General features: G+C 41.7%; 1 protein-coding gene across 2 annotated transcripts; it reads left to right on the plus strand.

The window, feature by feature from the left end:
- Nucleotides 1–622: 622 nt before the first annotated feature.
- On the plus strand, nucleotides 623–25,432 carry LOC311060802 (kelch-like protein 24). Of its 2 annotated transcripts, XM_084079137.1 has the most exons (16): nucleotides 623–774; nucleotides 2,228–2,310; nucleotides 4,827–5,081; nucleotides 5,441–5,575; nucleotides 5,666–5,773; nucleotides 6,953–7,144; nucleotides 8,289–8,450; nucleotides 9,338–9,529; nucleotides 10,770–10,913; nucleotides 13,253–13,400; nucleotides 14,409–14,543; nucleotides 15,392–15,526; nucleotides 18,760–18,951; nucleotides 19,512–19,646; nucleotides 24,501–24,681; nucleotides 24,781–25,432. In XM_084079137.1, exons 2-16 carry the CDS (start codon nucleotides 2,230–2,232, stop codon nucleotides 24,980–24,982), a joined length of 2,397 nt encoding a protein of 798 aa, XP_083935263.1. In that variant the 5' UTR covers nucleotides 623–774; nucleotides 2,228–2,229; the 3' UTR covers nucleotides 24,983–25,432. The 2 variants fall into 2 exon arrangements, with proteins under 2 accessions (XP_083935263.1, XP_083935264.1); XM_084079138.1 differs by lacking the exons at nucleotides 5,441–5,575; nucleotides 5,666–5,773; nucleotides 6,953–7,144.
- The last annotated feature ends 297 nt before the right edge of the window (nucleotides 25,433–25,729 follow it).

A 25,729-nucleotide genomic window follows, 5' to 3' on the forward strand; every position in this document is an offset into this window, starting at 1 on the left:
TTACTCCAGCAATTTGAGTACCCCAATATACACGCGGCCACGCTGGGCCCCGTGCGCGGCTGGGGTTGAGGGGGGCGTAGCCCCCCGAAACTCTAGTTAACCATAAACTTCTCAAAAAGAGCTTGTAGAACTATTGTAATGTTATATTATTATTAATCATTCATCAGTGGATTTAGTTATGAGGTCATTTGTTACCTCTAACCTACATCTCTATCAGTGAGGAGGGTTCAGCATTTATTTATTATTATTATTATTATTATCATTATGTTGTGTTTGTTCCCCACATAATGCGAATCAATTAGTTTAGTATCACTAAATTGTCACGCTATGAGATAGAATAAAATATGTACTTTATACCAAACTATTATTATACCAAAAGAAACGAAACGATTAAACCAAACTAACCCCATTTTAAACTAGGGGAATTATTTTGGAGGTGCAAGGCACCGGAGGTTCTGACTGTTGGTTCCGGCCTCCTGATGACGTAAAGTTATTTGCGGTCCAGACCGGATCAGGATCTCATTGTGTCCGGAACTGTTTAGTGTTATCAGGAGGACACAGTTAGTGGTGACACACTTCCTCTCTGGGCTTTAAAGAGCAGACGCGGGAAGAAGAAGAAGAAGAAGAAGCTCTGAGTCTGTTTACAGTGTTTAGTTCTACTAGTTTAACACGTTTAAAAGTGAATATATTACATTGTTTATTTCATTCCATTGCTGTGTGTTGTGGACACTTGGTTGGAAGTCATTCCCTGTAGATTTGATGCAGAACAACGAGGTAGGTTTATTTGAGCTGTTTGTTTTTCTGTTTGTTTGTTTACATACACGTTTTCTGTCATTTATATGTGTATTATGAGCCTTATTGTTTATAGATGGACGTTGTATTGAGACTGATTAGCCTTAGATGAAGACTCGTAGATTTTCCCCATTTTTACATTTTTATCTCTACGAGTCTTAGCTCCACCCCCCCCCCCCCCCCCCCCCAGATTACCCTAGAATGTCACCAGTAAAGCCCGTATTTCTCCAAACATGTACAAATACAAAATATTGTCCCAAATGTTAACTAGGTGTCCGGAGTATTAGTGTAATCAATGTATTAGTCCATATTTTGCCATAAAGAAGTGTTTCAATCCCGTTTGTGGCCGATTCTGTCGTTAGTTCCCAATGGAAGGTAGTGACGGAGCGCATCAGGTGAAAACCGGAATTACACTCAATGTAAACAGTAAGTAAACGAGTGGTAAATGGCGTTCGGCCACAGACGGGATTAAAACACTTCTTTATTGAAGCATTATGGACTAATACATTACACAACTACTCCTTACATGTTTGGAGAAATACGGGCTGTACTGGTTACATTCCAGGGCAGGGGGGGGGGGTGGAGCTAAGACTTCTTAGATATAAAAATGTCAAAATCAATAAAATACATCCACGAAGGTCTTGATCTAAGGCTAAGATGGACGTTGTATTGAGGCTGATTGAGGCATAAGAATACTGTAAAGAGAAGACAAATACATTATATCACCAACATCCAATCCATGTTGTTAAATAATGGTTAGATAATAATATTACTACTGTAACTGTAGTACTACTACTAATAATATTACTACTGTACTACTACTAATAATAGTATTACTACTGTACTACTACTACTAATAATATTACTACTGTAACTGTACTGCTAATACTGACTACATTCTACTTCTACTTATTATTGCCAAGTGTGATTTGCTTCATGAGGCATTTGTGTCGATGAGGTTGGTGCAGTACACTGAAATCAAACATTTTCAAATGATTTAATCGCTCTGGATTAAGAGCGTCTGCTAAATGCCTAAATTGCAAATTACACAGCAGTACTAGAGTATTAACTGTTTTATATTTAACCATACGACGTGTCACATTTGTACCCTCTCAGAGTTAAATGAACACTATGGGTATGTTCCGGTGTAACCACATGTAACACTATGGGTATGTTCCTGTGTAACCTAACCACATGTAACACTATGGGTATGTTCCTGTGTAACCACATGTAACACTATGGGTATGTTCCTGTGTAACCACATGTAACACTATGGGTATGTTCCTGTGTAACCACATGTAACACTATGGGTATGTTCCTGTGTAACCACATGTAACACTATGGGTATGTTCCTGTGTAACCACATGTAACACTATGGGTATGTTCCTGTGTAACCACATGTAACAGTAATGTTGTGTGTTCTCTCTCACCTCAGACATGGCTGACAACATCCTGGATGCTGCCTGCCAGAGAGAATCACCACAGGCTGCTAAGAGGATGAGACTGAACACTGACCATGTGAGTGTAGTCTCGCGTCACCAGACTGTTGCCTCCCACAATTTTCAAATGTTTCCGGTCATACAGTCTGGGACTCGGAAGCTCTGATCATGATTAGAATATAAACCGGATGTGAAGCCTCGTCCCCACGCCCGTTTCGTCTTTACAGTCGCGCAAATTTATCCTAATATAAATACAAATCATCTAAGTATATGTAGCTTGCTGCTTAGCAGAAATGGAAATTAAAAAATAAAATGTAAAGATATTTTAAAATATATTTTGTGCCAGCTTCCTCTCTCGGATTTCGGGAGTTGTAGTTCCAGATTCTATATAGCATTCAGAGATTGTGTGTGTGTGTGTGTGTGTGTGTGTGTGTGTGTGTGTGTCTGGGTGTGTATCTGGGTGGGCGTGGTTATATGCCTATTGCCTATATAAACCTAACCCTGAACTCACAGAAAATATGCCTTAAGCCAGTACAGTGGTTCACAAACTTTTTTGGTCGTGACCCAAAAGAGACATTTGATGTCTTCCCGGGACTCAAACTAGTGAAAATGGCAGATCTACAAGCTCACAACGTGTCGTGAGCTTGTAGATCTGCTATTTTCTTTTCAATGGATTTTTCTTTTTTTTTTAATAATTGTAAAATATTTGTATTTATTTAAATAAGAAGTTTTTTTTTAGAAATAATTAAAAAAAGAGATATTTGCTTGCCTGCCACCCACTGTTTGGAAAACACTGCCTTAAACTAACCTCAAAACCACCAATGGGCGAATCACCTGGGAAAGAGGCTGTATCTAATGCTGGGTTTCAATATAGAAGTCCAGCACCGCACCTAATGGCCTTGCACGACCCAGCACCCACAATATCTCCTGATTCCACAGCACAATAGCCCCCCCCCCCTCTCTCTCAAATCCACAGCTATGCGTAGCAGACAGACTACAGTCATTGACACTCCTTTGTAATGTAAAGCGGTGGAGATTGTTGCTTCCTGCTTAACAATGTAAACAAGGTGTGAAGACACTTAGACAGACTTCAGTAGCCTTGTTTAACAATGGCATACAGGTATTACAGGAGTCGTTCCCCATCAGTCTGTCTTACAGCTATGCTAAATAAATGGCATGAATATGTTAGACATCAACAAACTTTTTTATGCAGGTATAAAGACAAATTATACATTGTGTAGGGGGTCCTTGGGGACCCATGCCGTACACCAATGCAAATCACCAGTGCTGGCAGTACTCTAGCTATCTGTACAAACAAAATGGACCCTTACAGGTCTGTAAGTGTAAACCCAGAGTGTAAAAATGGAACCAAACAGAGAGTCGTTGTAAACAAATCACATAAAATCCAGTGCAAAAAATATATACAAATAAAAACAAAGATCACAGCAAACTGTAATAAAGTGTACATGTTCTGAAGTCCTGGAGGAATACGGTTTCGAATTGCAGCCACCTGTAGGTACTCTTTTAGAGTGCTTGTGGCATAGCAAGAGAATGAATTTGAACCCGTGTTAGTGCCAACAAGGAGTTCTTCTTTCTTTCACCTTATCTTTGGGCATTAGCCCAAGGAGTGGTTTTGGTGCAAAACAAATGCTTGATTCAGAATCATTAAAAAAGTTTTACCCCTCACATACTACTTAAAGCGGAGTTTAATTATTGATTTATTTCCCGCATAAGGTTAAGGGTAGCCCAACTTCCAGCAGCTGTCACAAATTCCCCTAGGGAAACTGAATTTCAATCTTTATGAGATGTGTTACTACTAGACACCTTTACAAACACATTGGTGAAGACATGTCTTGGAAAGGAATGTATTCCAGGTTTTGACATTATTCTGATAATATTCCCTAATACATTGGTTCTCAAAGTGGGGTCCGGGGACCCCACTTTGGGACCCCACAAATGGAACCAAATGGACCCTAACGGGTCCATTTGGTTCCATTTGTACACTCTCAGAGTTAAATTAACATTGATTTTACAATATGAATTGGGGTCCCAGAGGTATACATGCCATTAAATGGGGGTCTGTAGCCTAATGCATGTCAAACTGGGGGTCCTTGAAATTAAAATGGTTGAGAATCACTGCTAGAGAGCCGTAAAAACCTTCTCTTATGGGGGTCCCTGGCTTATCTTTTATAAGCCAGGGTAATAAGTGTCAATTTGGGGGTCCTTGACATGAAAAGGTTTGAGAACCACTGCCCTAATAGACTTATAGTTGCTAATACTGTCTCATGATGTGTTTGATATACATATGATGATGCTGTCACTCTGTCATACGTGTTCATTACAGGTAACATCCATAACTATACGACCATGTATTCATTACAGGTAACATACTAACAATCATAACTATATGACCATGTATTCATTACAGGTAACATACTAACAATCATAACTATATGACCATGTATTCATTACAGGTAACATACTAACAATCATAACTATATGACCATGTATTCATTACAGGTAACATACTAACAATCATTACAATTTGACCATTTATTCCATCCACTCCTACTGTCATATTCATATACTGTACAGGCTGGTCTATCAAAGGGAGCCTGCAGTTCAGCCCCCTGTCCTCTTGGTGGTGACGTTGCTCTTCAGGAGGACAGCTCCAGTGTACCTCAAATCCACTCAGAGCAGACTCAGGGGTTCTCCAACCACGGCGAGGTCTTAGAGGGTCTCAACAGGCTGCGTCTCAACAGTAGCTTGTGTGATGTGATCCTGTGCTGTGAGGGACGGGAGGTCCCCTGCCATCGTTCTGTACTGGCCTCCATTAGCTCTTACTTTAAGGTAAATACACATCTATCTATTGTCATGGTCCTTTGCGAGAGTTTTGGACAACATTTGGAAGAGTAATAGGACATAAAAGTGGCGGCCATTTTGGTGCCACAGATTAGAAAGCCCATTCATTTTTCCGATGATTGCCAACAATCAAGCGGGTTGCCAACAATCGGCTTAATTTACGGTCTGTAGAAACCAATGGGTGACGTCACGTTCCCTTCGTCCATTTCTTTTATACAGTCTGTGGGACAGACGGGGGCAAATACATAGTCTCTGCTGGCCTTCGGCCGTCTGGTCTGGCGGATACAATAAGTAAGGGCTAAAACCATGAACACTAAGCCAACCATCCTGTTTTTCAACCTGCACAGGCCATGTTTACATCAGACATGGTGGAGTCCACAAAGGAAAGGGTGACCATCAGAGGAGTGAAGCCTCAGATGATTGGTTTGCTGGTGAACTATGCCTATACATCAAAGGTGTCCATCTCCACTGATAATGTACAGGTAATGTATTATCATCATAAACCATATTCATATCCTCCATGTTTGTCACAGACATACGTAACATCAGACCTTTTGTTTCATTTGTTCTAGGACCTGCTAGCAGCATCAGACTTGTTGAAAGTCAAGGGTGTTCGAAAGGCCTGCAATCTCTACATGAAGCGGCAGCGTCACAGGGATACCAATCTGGGAACCCAGTCGGTAAAAAAAAGATTTAAAAAATTTATATATAACGGGCCCTATATAAATATATGAACGGGCCCTCGCAGCTCTGTCCACGATACAAGTCTTGTTTGGCAATCAGCTGAAAAGTTGAGCAAAGAATAATAACCATTGCTTTTTCAATAGGGCTTTTTCAATTCAGGTCAACACGCTAACTGGAAAACCAAGATGACAATAGGAAACCTATGTGTGTCGATATAGCAGTCCAGCAGTCTACAAACAATTCAAAATATGACAAAATATACATTTCACAAGGTGCACAAGGACAGTTTCCAAGCCACATTAAAAAACTTTTATAAACGTTTTTGAGAATTAACTCATTGAGGGCCCAAATTATTATCTATTTCTGGCCATTATGATTTTTATTTTTTTATTTTTTCAAAGTAAAAAAAAAGTGCTTAGGAAGCGAGATACAGCCTTTTTAAGTTATAAGTTAAACAAGCTGCACATCTTCAGATGATGATATCTTGGGCTAAAAAGAAAACCTTTTTTTGTTTTTTTCTATTTTTTTCAAAAACACGTGAAACACGTTAATGGCACGTTGCACCATAGCGGTAAAACACGTGAAACACGTTAATGGCACGTTGCACCATAGCGGTAAAACACGTGAAACACGTTAATGGCACTCAATGAGTTATGCTATTGCCTGCCAAAAACGTTTTTTTTAAATCAAAATAATTCTCTCTATCTCTATCTCTATCTCTATCTCTATCTCTATCTCTATCTCTATCTATATATCTATATATCTATATATATATATATATATATATATATATATATATATATATATATATATATATATATATATATATATATATATATATATATATATATATATATATATATATATATATATATATATATATATATATATATGGGGGGGGGGGGGGAGGGGGGGGTTCCATTCTTCACAAAGAACCAGGAGATAACATTTTCCAAAAAGTTGCTGTCCATTCACTTCAATGTTAGAAAATAAACTGAGAAAAAAATAAAAATGTTCCTATGTTTTACCATGTAAACTGCTGGCAGAGGCTGCAAGCTGTTTTAGAAAACCCCTAGCAGTTTAAGAGTTAACCAGATCAGCAACATGACTCACAGATGAATAGTAGTTTATTTGTCTGATTTTATAAATCCTCTCTCTGGATGTTGTCGTTGCAGGACGGTACCAGTGTACCTCAATCCTCGCTGGCTGCTAAGACGTTTGTGGATCCCAAACACCCCAAGAAGGTCTTAGAGGGTCTCAACAGGCTGCGTCTCAAGAATATCTTGTGTGATGTGATCCTGTGCTGTGAGGGACAGGAGGTCCCCTGCCATCGTGCTGTACTGGCCTCCATTAGCTCTTACTTTGAGGTAAATGCATACATTTAGTGACCTGCTGTTCTTCTTCTGCCTTGGCTTTTATGTGAACCGATTCTATATCCAATCAATTAATAGTTGACACAATGTGCATAAGAAAGGCCTAAACCAGGGGTACTCAACAGGCGGACCGCGGTCCAGGACCGGGTCTGCCTTTTTTTAAATATATATATATATATATTTTTGGGGGTATTCTTGGAGGGGGTGTGAAAAAGTATTTGAATTGTTGTTCTGTTGTTTTCATGATTATTTTCATGTATGTTTTCATACTCTGCACCAGACGTGGAAATCCCAGGGGGTACGGGGGAGATTGGACCTCCCCCAAGTCATTTAGAATAATAAAAATAAATGTTAAAATAATTAAAAATACTTATATAATAGAACCTGAACCCACTTATGCATCGTAAGTTATTAATAATGAAGAATTAACATAACACAATGTCAAATGAGCTAGATTAGAGAAAAAGAAAAAAAAGAAAACCTCAACATTTTGGCGTGGAGACCCCCTCTATAGCCTCAACCCAGATTTACGCCACTGCACCCCAGTTTTATTAAGTTGGTTGCAGTGGCGTGCACAGACATTTTGAGGGGCAGGTGCTCAAGTAAATTATACTTTTTTTTGTTTACTTGGTCTGCTCTTCCCTCTACACCTATACCTCTTTGCCAAAAATCTGCGAGGCGTTGTGGGCTTGTAGATCTGCTATTTTTGGCTAAAGTTCTCCTCAGAAAAGGGATGCTAGGTTTCGAGTGGTTATGGTAAAAAGAAAAATCATATCACATAAAGAATTGGCGGACCCCCTGTAGTAACTCTGAGGACCCCCTAGGGGTCCCGGACCCCCTGTTGAAGACCCCTGCTGTAAACTGGAAAAAAAAACGTTTTTTTTTCAAAAGGGCACTTCTGGTCAAGAGGGCAAAGGGCAGGTGCTAGTCTAGCCCCACCTAGAGTCTATCTCTGCACGTCCCTGGTTGGTTGGTTGGGAGGGGATCCGATTTGATAAGCTAAGCTCGATCGACCGACTTAAATAAACGGACCTTTGCCTTATTCAAAAAATGATTTGTGGACCCTCAAGATTTGTAGTTGAGTACCCCTGGCCTAAACCATGAACACTCAAACCGTTCTCCTTTTCAACCTGCACAGGCCATGTTTACATCAGGCATGGTGGAGTCCACACAGGAAAGGGTGACCATCAGAGGAGTGGAGCCTCAGATGATTGGATTGATGGTGGACTACGCCTACACCTGTGAAGTGCGCATCACAGAGACCATCACAAAGACAGGTGTGATCAGCTCAAATGTGCAGGTAATGTATTTTCATCATAAACCTTATTATCAACACTATTGTTCTTAGGGCTGTGAATCTTCTGCTATCTCACGATTCGATTCCGATTCTTGGGGTCACGATTCCATTTTTTTCCCCAAAACAAACGATTCTCGATTCAAAACATTTTTTTTCAGATTCAAAAAAGTTGCTTTTTTCTATTCAAAACGATTCTCGATTCAAAAAAGTTTTTTTCCGATTCAAATTTTTTTTTTTTTTCAAATCGTTTTTTTTTTTTTGAGAATCGATTCTGAATCGTCCAACATGAGAATCGCGATTCGTATTCGAATCGATTGTTTTCCACACCCCATATTGTTCCATATCGGTGCTTAACGCATTGACTGCCAGAGTTAAAACATCATCTACAGCTGCCCTTACCAGCAATTCTGAGCGTTTTCACTAACCTTTGAAAAATCATAGAATATTATCTTTGCAACGATCCAGCCGCCGATTGCTTTAACCCATTAAGACCTGGAACGCATCTGTGTCACTTTTTGATTTGAGCTAAAAAGCATTATTTTACACTTTGGCTATTCAAAAACAGCAGATCTACAAGCTCATAGCGCGGCACTCGGTGGGGGAGTCTCGTAGAATCGGAGGAAAGAAATGTGCTCGTTTTCCGCCAAAAAGCAACAGAAAGCAGAGAAAATTAGATACACGGTGACTAAACCCTCTCGATTTTGTTGTGATCACGTGCTCTTTGGCTGTACGCTTCATCATCATCATCATTATGATTCACAGGCTGCGGAAGAGCGCCCTCTATCGTAAACCACTGAAAACGCCACATGACGAGTGACTTGTCAATGGCGGCGTGAGCCTTGGATTGAAATTGAGTTAATAAATACATGTTTGTTCATTTTGGTCTCTAGGCCCTGCTGGCAGCGTCAGACTTGTTCGATGTCGCGGCTGTTCGAGACGTCTGCTGTGAAAACATGGAGCGTGATGTGAACATAAATAACTGTGTAGAGATTTACTGCTTGGCCGAGGCCCACTCCTATGAAGGGTTGAAGAAACACTGCATGGATTACATTCTGGAAGACTTCGGTGTCATCCACCAGCAGGTCAGTGATTGAGGGATCATATATTTCCCCAGGTTGTTTGTCTGTTGTTGGCTTGTTTCTCCTAATCAGCAACATCCCTCCTCCACAACTGACCCAGACCTGGGTACAAACATTCAGGGGGGGGGGGGGGGTTATGAATGATCAGCCTGCAGAATGATCCAAGCAACCGAAGAAGAGTATACACCCAGAATTCACGTGACCACAAAAAGGAAAAGCTTGCCTCCTTTCATGTTAAAGCAGGGGTTCCCTACCTTTCTGTTACCACAGACCTGCTGACGGTGCATAAAATGTTCACGAACCGGCAAACTTGTAGAGTGACGCATTACTTCACCTGAGTTACATCTTCTGATGGTTGTACTTGAATGTTGACATGAAATAATAATCCTGTTTAGTGTTTCATTAGCACAAGCGTGAAAAAAAAACAGCGTGTAGTGACACTGCTGGTAAACACATGTTGAAAGGCTAGGATCAAGATACCTAGGATTTGACAGTGATGTCACTACTATGCGACACAGAAGTAGCATGGCATACAGATACCAAGGATTCGTCAGTGATGTGACATCGCTGACGGATCCTTGGACCAACCAACCAAGGTTATAGACTCAACGCTGCCTAATTAAAGGTAGGGTAAGTGATTTTCTTTGGTTAAAATAAGTGTTAAATAGCTCTATATTCTGATAGTACTCATTGCTATAGAGTGTTTGTTCAGTAAAAGGAGTGTCCTTGTCTCTCCAGCTCTTTATAAAACAGAAAATGCATTTTCGTTTCAGTTTCATTTCCAATTTTATCCAATCAGGATAGAGAACTCAATCAGGATATAGATTAAACAAGTGAAATTGGAAGTGATGACACTAAGAAATGAGCAGGTAAAATTGGAACTGGAACATTATAAAAAAAATGTTCTCTCCTGATTGGCTGAGTTTTTGACACCTACCGGAAAATGTATTTTCAGTTTATTAAAGAGCTGGAGAGACTCCTGTTACTGAACAAACACTCTATAGCAATGATTATTATCAGAATATAGTGCTTTAACCTTTTAACAAAATACTTTTTGTTTTAACCAAAAGATATCACTTACCCTACCTTTAATTAATTCCGTGGCAGTGAATGAGTTAATAAGCTATAGTCCCTTTAACCAAAACAAACAAATCTATCACCGGTGAGCACTTCAGAGGAGAAAAGGTGACTTCAGTGTGAAGTGCGAGAACAGACATCTAATGTACATTTCTTCTACCAATAGGAAGGGTTCCTCTCCCTCCCTGTGGAAAGACTGACAGAGATTCTCTCCAGCGACCATCTGAATGTTCCCGAGGAGGACATGGTGTTTGATGCTGCCATGCTGTGGTTAGACAGGTGTCCTACCCGCAAGCAGAGCTTTGAACAGGTCAGTCATGTCTTAGTCTCACCTTGTCAGACGATCAGAGGTCTCTGCCTGTCAACATGTCAGGGGTCTTCTAAATCATTGGTTCTCAAAGTGGGGTCCGGGGACCCCCAGGGGTCCTTGAGGGAGTTCCAGGGGGTCCCCAGCTAAATGATAGATAGTTATGACCCAAATCCCTAATGGGTCTGTAACTCAGAGAGTGTACAAATGGAACCAAATGGACCCTAACGGGTCCATTTGGTTCCATTTGTACACTCTCAGAGTTAAATTAACATAGATTTTGGCATATAAATTGGGGTCCCAGAGATAGAAATGCCATTAAATGGGGGTCCGTAGCCAAATGCATGTAATACTGGGGGTCCTTGAAATTAAAATGGTTGCGAATCACTGATAGAGCCATAACATTCTTCTCTTATGGGGGGTCCCTGGCATATATTTTCAAATGGGGGTCCGCAGACTAATACGTGTCAATTTGGGGGTCCTTGACATGAAAAAGTTTGAGAACCACTGTTCTAGATTCAAGGTAGTTTCTAGAACAGAGCCAACTGCTTCTACATCTATTATCTCTGCTGTCAGGCAGTAACCAACTATGTCCAAAATATATATCTTTTTTTTTATAAAAGTTGGTATTGTGACTTTCTACATTGTCAGATACGTTCATGTGTCCTTATATTATAATGACTTTGACTTCACCCAAATCCAGCTCAAGTGGAGTTAGGAGGTTCTTAGTCTCGCGTAGCCAGACAACTATTCCACAATCTCTGAATGCTTGCTATATAGAGTCTGGAACTACAACTCCCCAAATCCGATTGAGGAAGCTGGCACTTCCGTTCACGAAAATATATTTTAAAATATCTTTACATTTTCTTTTTTAATTTCCATTTCTGCTAAGCAGCAAGCTAAATATACTTAAATGATTTTGATTTATAATCGGATACATTTGCGCGACTGTAAAGACGTGGGGAGGAGGCTTCACATCCGGTTTATATTCTAATCATTATCAGAGCTTCCGAGTCCCAGACTGTATGACCGGAAACATTTGTAAATTGTGGGAGACTAGGAGGTTTTTGACCAGTGAGTGTGGAGATAGTTGAATTGATTTGATTAAAGAAAATGAAAAAGTTGAAAAACTGAGATAGGAGGTTGGCGACGATATGTTTCATCCTGGTATTACGCATGATTTTATTTGACTATGTGAAAAACATAAGTATGTTCTGTGTTTATTAAAGATCCAGACCAGTGCAATGACATTTCCGGTCATTTTATTTTGAAGTTTTAGTCTGAAACGCCCTCGCAAGGTTCCATTCTTTCAGGCTATAGTACGGTTATTGTTTGTAGCTTGCAGGCGCACGTAGGGTTGGGACCCGGAACCGGTTATTTTTTCCGATCCGGTTCCGAGATTGAAGAACCGGAGCCGGTTCCATCGTATTTGCATTAACGGTTCCCGCAAACGGTTCCTGGAATTTCTCCTCCGTCTTCATTTGGCTCAGCTGTGTGCATGCAAGCGACTGTGGTGACGTTACGCCTACACGTGTGAGTGGGGTGGATAGCCCACTGATCTAGGATCAGAATAGTAGTGTCCTTTGAGTGTGACGGAGTGAATATTGTCAGGACAGCAGCATATCGAACACACAAAAATCCTCACAACACAAGTGTGGTTGGACTTTACAAGAGAGGAAAATGAGCATGCAAAGTGCATGAAATGCAGTGCAATCCTTTCGTGCAAAGGTGGTAGCACGTTGACTTTAAGTAAATCTCTCCACCAGAGACACAAAGGTTAATCTTATCTAGTCATTGTACCGTGTAGAGTCTCCGAAAAACTGTACGAGCCAACTCTCCTTCTCTGCCGTTTCACTCGGCCCTAAACAGGTTCGCCCCGGATCGCAACGAACGGTCTGGGTGAGCGAGCTGCTCCTAATTTTCTCGCCCCTAAACACGGTCGCCCCGGATCGCAACGAACGGTCTGGGGTGAGCCATCTGCTCCTAAACAGGTGGATAGCGTTTATTTGTTAAGGACGCCCATGCATTCTCCACTGTTGAACGTGCACCCATTAAGTGCATATCTGCATGCACATAATTATATTGTTGGAACGTGCAGCTATGGGAATCACACAGGTGAACGAAATCAAGTACATTTATATTCATTAAAGTTGATCTGTCATCACGCAGTACGTTTTCGTTTACAGGAAGTAATTAAGATGGGCTTTATAGGGACTTTTGATATAAATATACACAAAAATGGGTTTAAAAAATAATAATTGCCATCTATTGTTAGGAATGCCCATATGATGACCATGGATATGCTCTAAAATTGTGAAAAAACGTATTTTTCATTTCACTAGATCTTTAAGGTTCTACAGCACATCCGTCTGCCTCTCATCAGTCCCCCCTACCGCCACGCTGTGGTTCAGAGTCTGGATATGGGGAAAGAACACCAGGGCTGTCAGAGGTTCATCTCTGAGGCCACAGCACGCCCACGCAGGCCCACAGGTAGGTCCCCTACTGCAGTGGTTCCCAACCTTTTCAGCCTGTGACCCCTAAAATTTGAACTAGAGACCCCCCAAAATAATCATTTTTGAACTGGAGAGCCCCCAAAATAATCATATTTGAACTGGGGACCCCCCAAAATAATCATACTTGAACTGGGGACCCCCAAAAACAATCATATTTGAACACCCTGTCCCTGACAAGCACTTGGAATTTTAAGCATTACATTTAGTTTAGACTCGCTTCCACAGATAAATATTATGAAAATATCAGATCGTTGCGAGACGTTGTGAGCTTGTAGATAGTCTATTTATTAATTTTTTGCCTCTTTCTTCTATTGTTTGACAATTTGGTCAAGGTTTGACCAGTTTTCTTAGTATAGTTTGTTGATTACTTTTGATGCCATAATCTGGTGACCCCCCCCCAAAATATTTTAAATGGGGACCCCCCCAAAATAATATTTTAACTGTGGACCCCCCAAAATAATCATATTTGAACTGCAGACCCCCCAAAATAATCATATTTGAACTGCGGATCCCCCAAAATAATCATATTTGAACTGCGGATCCCCCAAAATAATCATATTTGAACTGTGGACCTGCCACCCTGACAAGCACTTAGAATTGTAGGCATTACATTTAGTTTAGACTAGCATCCACAGATAAATATTGTGAAAATAGCTGATCTTGTAGATTTGCAATTTTTGCCTCTTTCTTATATTATTTGACAATCTGGTCAAGTTTGACCAGTTTTCATAGTAGTTTGTTGATTACTTTTGATGCCATAATCTGGGGACCCCCCACAAATCATGTGGGGACCCCCCTGGGGGTCCCAACCCACATGTTGAGAACCACTGCCCTACTGTAACACAGCACGCTTCTTAAAATATGACGAGCTGAATCTCACAGGCCACCATGCCTGTGAGATGGTCTCTTTTTTATGAAATAAACCGTTGATGAACTCTTAAATCTCCTCTTGTCTGACCTGCTCCTTCTCCACCACTGGTTGTAGTGATCGTGACGGTGGGAGCAAAGTCCAAGGTGAACCATGTCGACACGTTTGAGAGCTTTGATCCCCTGACCGACCAGTGGAAGACAGTTGGACGACTGCCCATGAGAGTGAACAATCCTGTGGTGTTTGCCTTAGGTGAGAAGTTCATCAACTCAATCAACTTGGGGTTTGTTTTGCCTCTGACGTGTTGAAATGTGAAGGCAGTAAAAAAAAGGTAACAAGAAGGGGTACAAGGACAGAGCAGTGCTAGGGTGCATGTTGTTTTCATTACTCCTGGATGTACACTAAAGTACGTGTTTTTAGCTCAAATAAAAAAATGACACAGTTCCAGGTCTTAATTAGCCTGGTAAACCCTCCCTTCGGAAATCTCATTTCCATTTGATTCCAGGAGTGAGTCTGGCCTGATTGCCCATTGTGGGAGTTTCTAGCGGAATTACCAACTAACCGAGCCAATCAGCGTCCTCCCTCATTGTTTTGTGATTGACAGCGGGGGTAGGCCAATCAGGTGGAACCAGAGTGGTTCACACGTCATTCATCAATACACCTTTCATACAAGTTGCTCATTAACATCAAAGACAAACCAATTACTCCTGGTGATAATCACTGCAGCCTAAGTGGCTTAATTGGACATCAGAGGGCCACTTGGACATCAAAGCTACATTACTCCCGCCCATCTCCAGCCCACAGCCAAATTGCCCATATAGGTCTGCAGGCCAGACTCACTCCTGAAATAAAATACAATTGAGATTTCTGGAGGGAGGGTTTACCAGGCTAGGTCTTAATGGGTTAAGGGATCCTTGCTAAGTTGCGTTAGAGCCATTTTTTGGTTTTGAATTGACGGAAAGCTCCGTCAATGGCGGTCAGTGGTTGGATTTGAAATGACGGACATCTCCGTCAATGGCAGGAAATGTGTTCAAATATGTATTTCTTTTAACAATCAAGGCATAAGTCATCGTTTAAATTCTGCTCTTCTTCCACCATAGGCTCTACTCTGTATCTGTCCAGAGATACCGGTGACGGTTATGGTTCATACAGTCCATGGGCGATGTGGCGCTATGATCCTCATTGCTCATGGTTGAAGACAAAGGCTCACACGAAGTTGGTACGATGTCACCAAAGTAAGATGTCAAACAATGCCAATTTAAAGATATTTTATAATTAAAATAAGTGTTAAATAGCTTTTATTCTGATAGTTCTGCTATGGAGTGTTTGTTCAGTAACAGGAGTCTCCATGTCTCTCCAGCTCTTTATTAAACAGAAAATGCATTTTCCGGGCCAGGGTACCAATGTTATCCAATCAGGATAGAGAACTCAGTTAGGACACAGATTAAACTAGTGCAATTGGAAGTGGTGACGCAAATAAATGAGCATACACAATTAGAACGGGAACACTTTAAAGGTGAAACTGATAAATGGGTACTCTCTCCTGATTGGCTGAAATTTTGGTAGTCGGTGATGGGGTCGCTAAAAAAACAGTGGGGGTTCATTTATTTTGGCAAGCTAGAAGACTTGTCTTGGTCCAGTTGCAAATTGCAGACAGGTGCTCTCTTCTCAGTGGCGTGCACAGACATTTTGAGGGGCAGGTGCTCAAGTACATTATACTTTTTTTTGTTTACTTGGTCTGCTCTTTTTTACCTCCCTCCCTTTTTACACCTGCACCTCTTTGCCAAAAATAGCCGATCTACAAGCCCACAACGCCTCGCGCTGCGAGGCGTTGTGGGCTTGTAGATCGGCTATTTTTGGCTAAAGTTCTCCTCAGAAAAGGGATGCTAGGTTTCGTGTGGTTATGGTAAAAAGAAAACCCGTATCACATAAAGATTTGGCGGACCCCCTGTAGTAACTCTGAGGACCCCCTAGGGGTCCCGGACCCCCTGTTGAAGACCCCTGCTGTAAACTGTTTTTTCAAAAAGGCACTTCTGGTCAAGAGGGCAAAGGGCAGGTGCTCTAGCACCACCTAGAGTCTATCTGTGCACGTCCCCGTCTCATGGCGTTTTTGAAGGAGGGTAGGGAGTCGCTCTTTTTGATGGCTGGTGGTGGTAGGGCATTCCACATTTTGGTGGCATAACAGTAGACCGAATTCACCCCCAGAATGTCTATTGTAAACAAAAAGATTTAGTTTTTATATATTACATGAACATTTGTTAGTAGTTAAATGAGAAAAGGTGGCCGTACAGAGGTAGCAGAATGAATCTGCTCCAGACATCACAAGTGAGTGATGACAGTGGATCCCAGTTGCTGGTTGTACCAGAGACTGTGAGCGTAGCAGAGTGGTAAATGGTAAATGGTGCATTTATACAGCGCTTTTATCGAAAGCGCTTTACATTGATTGTGCCATTAACCCATTCACACACACATTCATACACCGATGGCGGAGGAAACCATGCAAGGCACCAACCTGCTCATCGGGAGCAATTAGGGGTTCAGCATCTCGCTCAAGGACACTTCGACATTAACTCTAGGGGAGCGCCCCAGCCCGGGATCGAACTGGGAACCTCGCGGTTTTCCAGTTCACTCTACCCGGCCACTCTACCCTCTGAGCCACTGCCGCCCCAGAGTGGTGGTCAATGCCGCTCCACGCTACAGGGGGCTGTTGTCACGCTCGCTATTCGCTGATGTTGATTCCCTCCCTCCGCTCCGTCACTCACCCACCTTGATTTGCGCACCGGTCGCTCAGCGCTTTCGCTCGGGCCCGTCCGCTCAGCAGCCCAAAAACAATGAAAACATTTTTTTACTGTGTGTCCGAAGCACTTTCTCTTTTGGCACAAATGCGTCCCCATGAGTGTAAAGAGCCTAGATGGACAGGAACTATATTGCAAAAGACGCAGCAACTGTAAAATATGAAATAAATGAATTGGGAAAAGGAAATAATTGAAATAATTGGGCCTGTATTAGTGGAGTGGTGCGGTCAAGCAGCAGTAAGGTAACACTACTGACATCACAGCCTTGAGTATGGGAAATGTTGGTAGCTCTTAAAGGGACATTTCACCGATTTAGCAACCAGATCTTATTTTAATGACGTTTAGGATTCAAGAAACAAGCTCCTGGGTTTTTTTTGTGTACAATCTGTGTTTTTAGATATATAGTAATCTTCGAACATCTCGTGACGTTATTTACGTCACGAGAAGTTACATCATTCCTTTCCGCACTACATGTTGTCTCGACACGTCATGCAGCCAGCGGGCAGCCCCCCGCCCCCCTCCTGCCAGAGATTTTAGACACAACAGAACACAGAAAACATCCCAAACTGCACATTTGTTCGCGGACCTTTTGTTAAATTTGAAGAGTGACGCATTACTTTACCTGAGTTACATCTTCTGATAGTTGTACTTGAATGTTGACATGAAATAATAATCCTGTGTAGTGTTTCATAAGCGCAAGCATGAAATAATCCAAATACAACGTGGAGACGGTAAACAAACTGACTTCCAGTGTTGCCAGATATTGTGAAAGAAATAAGAAACCAGGTCTATGAAAACAAGCCCAAAAGAAGATAACTAAGCCAAGAGCACTTTAAACCTAGACATGGGATATTATATATTTGAAAAATGCCGATCTACAAGCTCACAACACGTTGCGATGTTACCCATTGTGAGCTTGTAGATCTGCTATTTTCCAAAAAATCTTGAGGGGAAAAAAGTGCAAAATGTAGAGTATTTTTTTATCGTTTTAACAACACATATTTGGTTGGGGCTTCCTGGCACAAATTATAATTTCAGATGGGGGTCCGTGGAAAAATACATGAACATCTTTGAGAACCACTGGTTTAAACAACAATCAAAACATTTGGATACAAACCCAAATATCAACTACATTTTAGAAAGAAGCCGCTTATAATAAGCAGACATGGCAACACTGAACACCAGCTGGCATACATGCTGTGTAGATCACACCCACAAGCAGCCTCTACTCCCCCACAAAGAGGTGCAGTGCACCAAAGCATTATGGTCATTGTAGTATTGCAGCGTTCCAGTCGAATTCTAGTCAAACACACAGATTTCATTATTTTTCTGGCCATAGGGTGCACATTTTAAATTGTTCTACTGTTATCTACTACAAATACTATTAACATTGAGTGATTGCAGTTTCTTCCAGGGGTGAAATGCTCCTTTAACAAATGTATTGCATAAGAGAATGCATAATTATTGCACAGCATCATATTAGTCAAATTACAATTTGAAATTCAAGTTGAATTTAAAATGATCTGTTAAAGATCCTGCCTTTTAACTTAGTTTTGGAATTACCGCTAAGTGTTGTTACCTCGGTTACCCAATGAGAGGCTGCATATGGCGAAGATCATCACTTAAATGATCATTTAATGTTTTCCCCCTGTTCAACCCCACATGGTCCATAGGCCTGGTGGTGCTGGATGGATATCTGTTTGCAGTGGGGGGCCGGGGCCGGGATGATGATAAGACTCGAGACTCGATGGAACGCTACGACCCCAACGCAGACACCTGGCAGCTGATGGACTCTGTCGGTGTGGGAGCACATTACTATATTGGCAGCTGTTTGGTCGCACTGGATGGACATCTCTATTCTATTGGTATGGAACAGATTCATGCACCTGCAGGTTCAGCCTGCTGGGTTTCATGAGGTTGTGTTATTTTTATAATGGTTTTAGTGAATGTCATTGTCAAGCATAATGGTAGCCTCGCGTGGCCAGACAATATCACACGACACACTGCGTGGATATTAGTCTGGTCCCTATCAACGGTAGATTTTTTTCCAAGGGGCGGTTACAAAAAGATCCAAACGGACTCTATTGGTTAGACCTAAACCAATCAGAGCAGTGCTTCCTTGTACGAACCAATCAGAGCAGTGCTTCCTTGTACGTCATTGCTCCAAATAAGGTGATATGCCCGCCCACATTTGGATACTGGGCCCTGGTTGGTTCCGCACAACTGCGGAGGGAGAGAAATTAAATCTCTATGGAGGGGGGCCAGACCTAATCTGCCGAGGGCTAAAGTGCATGCAATTTTGCAAAGGCAGATTCGTCTGGAACCAGGCTAGCATAATGGTTCACTGGAAATATACACATCCTTTGGTATTATTTTATGCTTCTCCTGTTCACAGTGAATAATGTTTTGTTCTCCTGGACTCTAGGTGCTGCTCCAGATAAACGTAGCCAGGTGGCCAAATTCAATCCTGAAACATCTGTGTGGACAGAAGTTGCTCCTATGCAGATTCCACGTAGTCAATTGGCTGCCTGCACTCTGAATGGAAAGATCTATGTTACAGGTATCATACCGGTTCTTAAAGGCTCTTAGTTAGTGGTGGAATATGGTGGTGATATCGAGTGACCCAATTGTATTACTGGATTGTAATTTGTTCATCACTTTAATGTTAGATCTGGTAAAGGTTGGGCAGATTTTTTTTATACTTGATGTGCTGCTGAATTTCTTAACATATAATAATACAACATAATTTATCAGTTAATGTATGTTTTGTATCAATAATCTAATTCTGTAAAGTCACTAGTAAATTGTCAAATAACTATTGGAGTAACAAAGAATCACACCAAGTAGAGCAGGGGTGCCCACACTTTTTTAACTTGGGTTCTACTCTTGAAATTGCCAGCTCATGGTGATCTACCACTAATGCACGCGCGCGCGCAGCGCGCGTGCATGAGTGCCGTGCGTTCGCGCGCGCGCGCCAAAAAAATTGGCCGGATTTGCGCGAAAATTGCGCGGTTTTGGATGGATTTCTTTTCTTTTTTTCCCTGTTTTTTGGGTGGTTTTTGGTTACTTTATTTCGGTTTTAGGGTTAGAATTAGGTTATTTCTTATTTTTGCCTGATTTTATCGATTTAATTATATATTTTAAAAAAAATGTTATTCATTTTATTTACCAACCAACAAATAATTATTATCCCATGAACATACTTAAAAATGTACCTATGGGAGCTAAATAACAACATTAAGGCATTAGGACTGTTTCAAAATCAATGAATGCATTTATTTATCATTCCAATTACTCCACATTGGAAGAAGTTGAATTGCAAAGCAGAAAATGTTTGGTAAAGTTAGTCTTAGTTACAAATTACTCATGGAATGTAACACAACATTATAACAATGCATACATACAGTCACATGAAGGCATAATGCAGCAACAAGTGAAACAACAGGTGCCTAAAAAAGCTCAGTTGTAAGAACAGAGTCTCTTTTTACTTCCTCATCCATGAAACAACATCAAATAACACTGCTTGGGTTCACAGGAAGAAAAAAAATTATAGTTGTGCCTTGCACAATCTTAACAGGTAGCCAGGCTACAATAAAACAGCTCATTTGCAGGAACAGAGTCTCTTATTATCTCATCAATAAGATGGAAAAACACCAAATAACACTGTTTGGGTTCACAGGAAGAAATAAAATAGTTGTGCCTTGCACAATCTTAACAGGTAGCCAGGCTACAATAAAACAGCTCATTTGCAGGAACAGTCTCTTATTATCTCATCAATAAGATGGAAAAACACCAAATAACACTGTTTGGGTTCACAGGAAGAAATAAAATAGTTGTGCCTTGCACAATCTTAACAGGTAGCCAGGCTACAATAAAACAGCTCATTTGCAAGAACAGAGTCTCTTACTATCTCATCAATAAGATGGCAACACCAAATGACACTGTTTGGGTTCACAGGAAAAAAAAATAGTTGTGCCTTGCACAATCTTAACAAGTAACATAAAACAGCTCAGTTGAGTCTCTTACTCAAGTGACTCATCATTACCACCAGTGACCAGTCTCTCACTCAAGTTATTCCTACAAGTTTGTAGTTCCAGCAGGCACATAGAAAGTTTCTCTTTTTCTTTCCTCCTCTTTCTCTCTCTCTCTCTCTCTCTCTTGTTGACTGTCCCTTCAATTCCCTGTGAAAACCACAAAGAGAAGCAAGGCTAAGAAACCAAAAAGTACACATCTACACAAGCAACATTCCATGGCTCACTATCCTATCAATAGGAGCGCGCTCTAATCCATGGTTCTAACAGGCGCGCTTCTCCAGCGCAGATGGCCGCATGCGCTCTCTCACACACACACACACACACACACACACACACACACACACACACACACACACACACACACACACACACACACACACACACACACACACACACACACACACACACACACACACACACACACACCACAAGCCACACTGCAATATATTTCAATAGATTTAGGACAGATTCCTACCTTAAGCAGATGACTGTTTGCACTGAATGGAGTCCGTTAGTGCTGCGTAATCCGGACTGTCACGGCTGACAGCTAGTCTCAAGCAGGCCTCCAAATGTTCATCAGTTAAGGTGGAACGGTATTTGGACTTAATTATCTTCATGTGGGAAAACGCTGATTCACATAAATACGTTGAGCCAAAGAATGCTGTGAGTGAGGCTGCACATGTCCTGATGTTTGGATACTTTTCCTCCATGAGTAAGTTCCAAAACTGTCCATCACGGGCCCGTGATTTCAACTGTATGTCAGCCTGCAGTGCCAAGATCTCATTCTCCAGCGCAGATGAATTCATGTTAAACAGTGTTGCGATGTTCGAGGCCATGGAATCAACATCAGTGTCTTCTCCGAATGGGAAGCACATGAATGTAGCGATAGGCTCAAGTAAGGCAAAATCTCGAAAGCGTTTGTTAAAGTCTGACTGCACATTTTTTATTTGCTCTATGTAGCGCGCACTGTCAAATTGCGCAGCCGCCTTTCCTTGCCTCTCCAGCTCGGACTCTATGTTTGGAAACTTCGTCAGATCCTTGCGCTGCATTTTTGATAACAGCCTTTCTAGTTTTCGTTTGAAACAATTTACTGAGCCGATCATGTCGACCACAGTTTTGTCTTTCCCTTGCAGCTCCAAGTTAAGCTCATTCAATATGTTGGTCACATCAACTAAAAATGCCAAATCTAGCAGCCACTTCTCGTCATCAAGCTGTTTGTATTCTGCATCTTTCGCGCTAAGGAGAAGCTCTTTTATCTCTGGTAGGAGCTCTCGGAATCTCTGCAAGAATTTCCCCCTACTCAGCCATCTGACATCGGTGTGCAGCAATAGGTCAGTGTGGTCGCTGTCAGCCTCTTCCAGTTGCGCACGGAACAGCCGTCTTTGAAGTGCTCTGGCCCGGATAGAGTTGGCGACTTTAATTGACACATCCATCACCTCTTTCATATTCAACATTTTGGCACATAGTGCTTGCTGGTGTATTATGCAGTGATAGTTAACAAAGTCGGGGAAATCGTCGTCTTGCTTGCATTTGGCGATGAATCCATTACTGCGCCCCACCATCGCTGGCGCACCATCAGTGGTGATTGATACCAATTTAGACATCGGGATCTGGTTTTTGTCAACAAAGCTTTTGAATATCTGAAAAATGTCCTCGCCCCGAGTGTGTTCTTTCATTGGTAGCATTGTTAATAGTTCCTCTTTTGCTGTCATATCTTTGAATACGATCCTAATGAAAACACACAATTGTGCTGTATCACTTATATCGGTAGACTCGTCTAACTGCAACGAGAAACACTCACATTTTGCAATGTTCTTCTTAAGTTGCTGAGTCAAATCATCAGCCATCATTTCACACCGCCGTGTAACAGTGTTTCTGGATAACTGAAGGGATTTGACAGCTGATACTATTTCAGGTTGGTTTTTAAAATCACGAAATAACGAGTCTGCAGCCACAAGGAAGGCGTCTTTTACCATCTGTCCATCTTGGAAGGATTTCTTACTTTGAATGAGCATATGACTGACCCGGAATGATGCTTCAGTGGCTGCTTTTGCTTTTGAAGTGGGCTTTGTGAAATATGACTGCTGTCCGGTTAATTGTGCTTTCAGTTCGCCCAACCTTTTCCTTCTCAATTCACTTTTGGGAGGGAATTCACCGTTGAAATCCTTATGGCGTGTTGTAAAATGTCTCTCCAGGTTTCCTTTCTTTGCAAAGACGCTGGTGTTACATAGAAGGCAAACGCAATTGGAATGTGACATCGTGAAAAAATATTCTTCTTCCCACTCTGCGTGGAAGTGGTACGTTTTTGGCTTCTTTGCCGCGCACATCTTGATATAATTGTTATTTTTAATAGACTTGAATACTGACGTTCCCCGCGCTATTCACATGAAAACAAGGCATTGCATTGTGGGTTTGAAGCCGCGGGCCGGGGCGTTGACAGTGAGGCCGAAAGACCGTGCATGCCAGTCAGTGAGCAGAAGACAAAAAGGGGCGTTTTATGTTTTTTTATTTTTTTTTTCCCAGGGACACACACACACACACACACACACTAATACCGCAATACACATACATCACAAGCCACACTGCAATATATTTTAATAGATTTATTTAGGACAGATTTTTTTTTTCTTTTTCTGGGGGATTGCAGGCGGTCTGCGCAGCCTCTGCGGTCTACTGGTCGATCGCGATCGACGTAATGGGCACCCCTGAAGTAGAGGAACGATGTTAAATCCCTGTCCATTCATTTCAAGGAGGAACACAGAGGGGGCGGGGCTTAAGCAATTACAGCCTGTCGCTATTGTCCGTCTAAGAGCTTCTAGAACGTTTGGGAAGTTTAGCATGCTGGAAACTGGAGTTATGGCTGTTTAAAGCCCAGCCAATAAGAACACAGAGGGGGCAGAGTAATTGTGGGCATGTGTGGCACCCAGGCCACACATGGTCCCTGGTGTGGCTATTGTGATGGCAGACCCTGGCCCTGACCAGTGTTGGTGTGTGCGCACACACATGCGTGCACGTGTGCTGAGCCTGCGTGTGTGTGCATGTCTTTAAGTGGTGCCATGTGACTGGTTGCATCTTTGTGTTGCAATCAGCTGCAGCTGTTGGGGCCGGTGCTCGGACAGACACACACACACACACACACACACACACACACACACACACAGTAAAATGTAGGAGTGGTTACCACCACTCAAAAATATATTTTCCTCTGAGATGTAGTGGTGTAGAAGTAAAACATTCAAACACTAAAAGTATCTCAAAATTGTACAGTGCTTGAGTAATGCATTTAGTTACTGATCTCATTTCTATTATAGACTCACTTAAACTTCACTGTAGTTTGGGTCTATAGCAAAACATACTAACAGACACTTGTTTATCTATAGGTGGTCTGTGGACTGACGCAGCGGAAAATACGATGGAGTGCTACAACCCCAAGACCAACCAGTGGACCATGTGTGCCCCCATGGAGGCGAAACGCTACTCGCATAGCACGGCTGTGGTGGATGGAAAGATCTACGTGCTAGGAGGGATGGATGAAGACTATGTTATCGATGATGGACTCGGGTAAGACACTGCTGCTCCATGAATGTCTGGGGAAAAGTGTCTTCTGTTCTGGTCCATACCAGGCATTTCTCTCACTGCTGTTGGTCTCTCTTCATGCAGATATCCCTATGGCATTGAGTGCTACTGTGAAGAGACGGACACGTGGGACACTGTGGGAGAGATGCCTGCTGCTCGCTACGGTCTGCAATGTGTCTCTTTCAAGCTGAGGAATGATCATGGTCAACCCATAGATTCTGATTCTGATTCTGATGATTATTTTGAAGATGCCCGTCTCGAGCCTGATCCATGGATGTATGGATGAATTTATGGATTATTAGACAATAGATATATAATAATAGAATATGATTATGATGTAAACAATGATGATGCAAATGAGGATTATGACGACTTGATATAATCATCTACCGGCTCTACTGCGGCAATGGATTCTAGTAGAATGTTTGGTGTCAAACCTCCCTGTGCAGCCATCAGCTTCAGTAGGTGTTGGATGCTCTCGGTAGAGGAAATAATGTTCTTGGATTAATGATCCCTGTCTTCCCTGGCTCATGATGTGCTCATGGACTTCTCCTGGATGTACACTAAAGTATAAATGACAGTCGCCTGCTTAGGTTGACTGTTTATTGTGTTAAAATAACAAAACAAAAAAACACCTTAAGCTGCAAGGCTTTTCTATTGGGTTTGAGGCAGAGTACTGAGAGATTGCATGACAGTCTGGCTCGTGGCTCAGAGTAGGGGAGAGGGTGGCATGTGATTTTTGTGGGTTTCTTTAGGAATATTGGTCATAGTAAACAACCAATTTGTCTGTATACTCTCAAATACATTTTGTGAGAGATCATCATAGTCATGCTACTAGGGGTCACATAGTTAAACAAAACCCAGAACAAATGTGCTATGCAGATCTGTAATGTATATTGGTTCTCAAAGTGGGGTCCTTGCGGGGGGTTCCAGGGGGTCCCCAGCAAAATTTTAACCACTTTAACCTTTTATACTTTGGCTATTCAAAAATAGCAGATATATAAGCTCATAGCACGGCACTTGTAGATCTGCT

Source organism: Gymnoscopelus microlampas (genome assembly GCF_963454915.1).
Source record: "Gymnoscopelus microlampas genome assembly, chromosome: 14".
Classification (NCBI taxonomy): domain Eukaryota; kingdom Metazoa; phylum Chordata; class Actinopteri; order Myctophiformes; family Myctophidae; genus Gymnoscopelus; species Gymnoscopelus microlampas.

What these genes read in the sequence shown, in the direction of transcription:
- LOC311060802 (XM_084079137.1), top strand. Translation starts at nt 2,230, where the DNA reads ATGGCTGACAACATCCTGGATGCTGCCTGCCAGAGAGAATCACCACAG. An exon ending in CCAATCTGGGAACCCAGTCG is followed by an intron (nt 5,774 to 6,952) that starts GTAAAAAAAAGA and finishes TTGTCGTTGCAG; the next exon opens with GACGGTACCAGTGTACCTCA. An exon ending in GTTGGTACGATGTCACCAAA is followed by an intron (nt 15,527 to 18,759) that starts GTAAGATGTCAA and finishes CATGGTCCATAG; the next exon opens with GCCTGGTGGTGCTGGATGGA.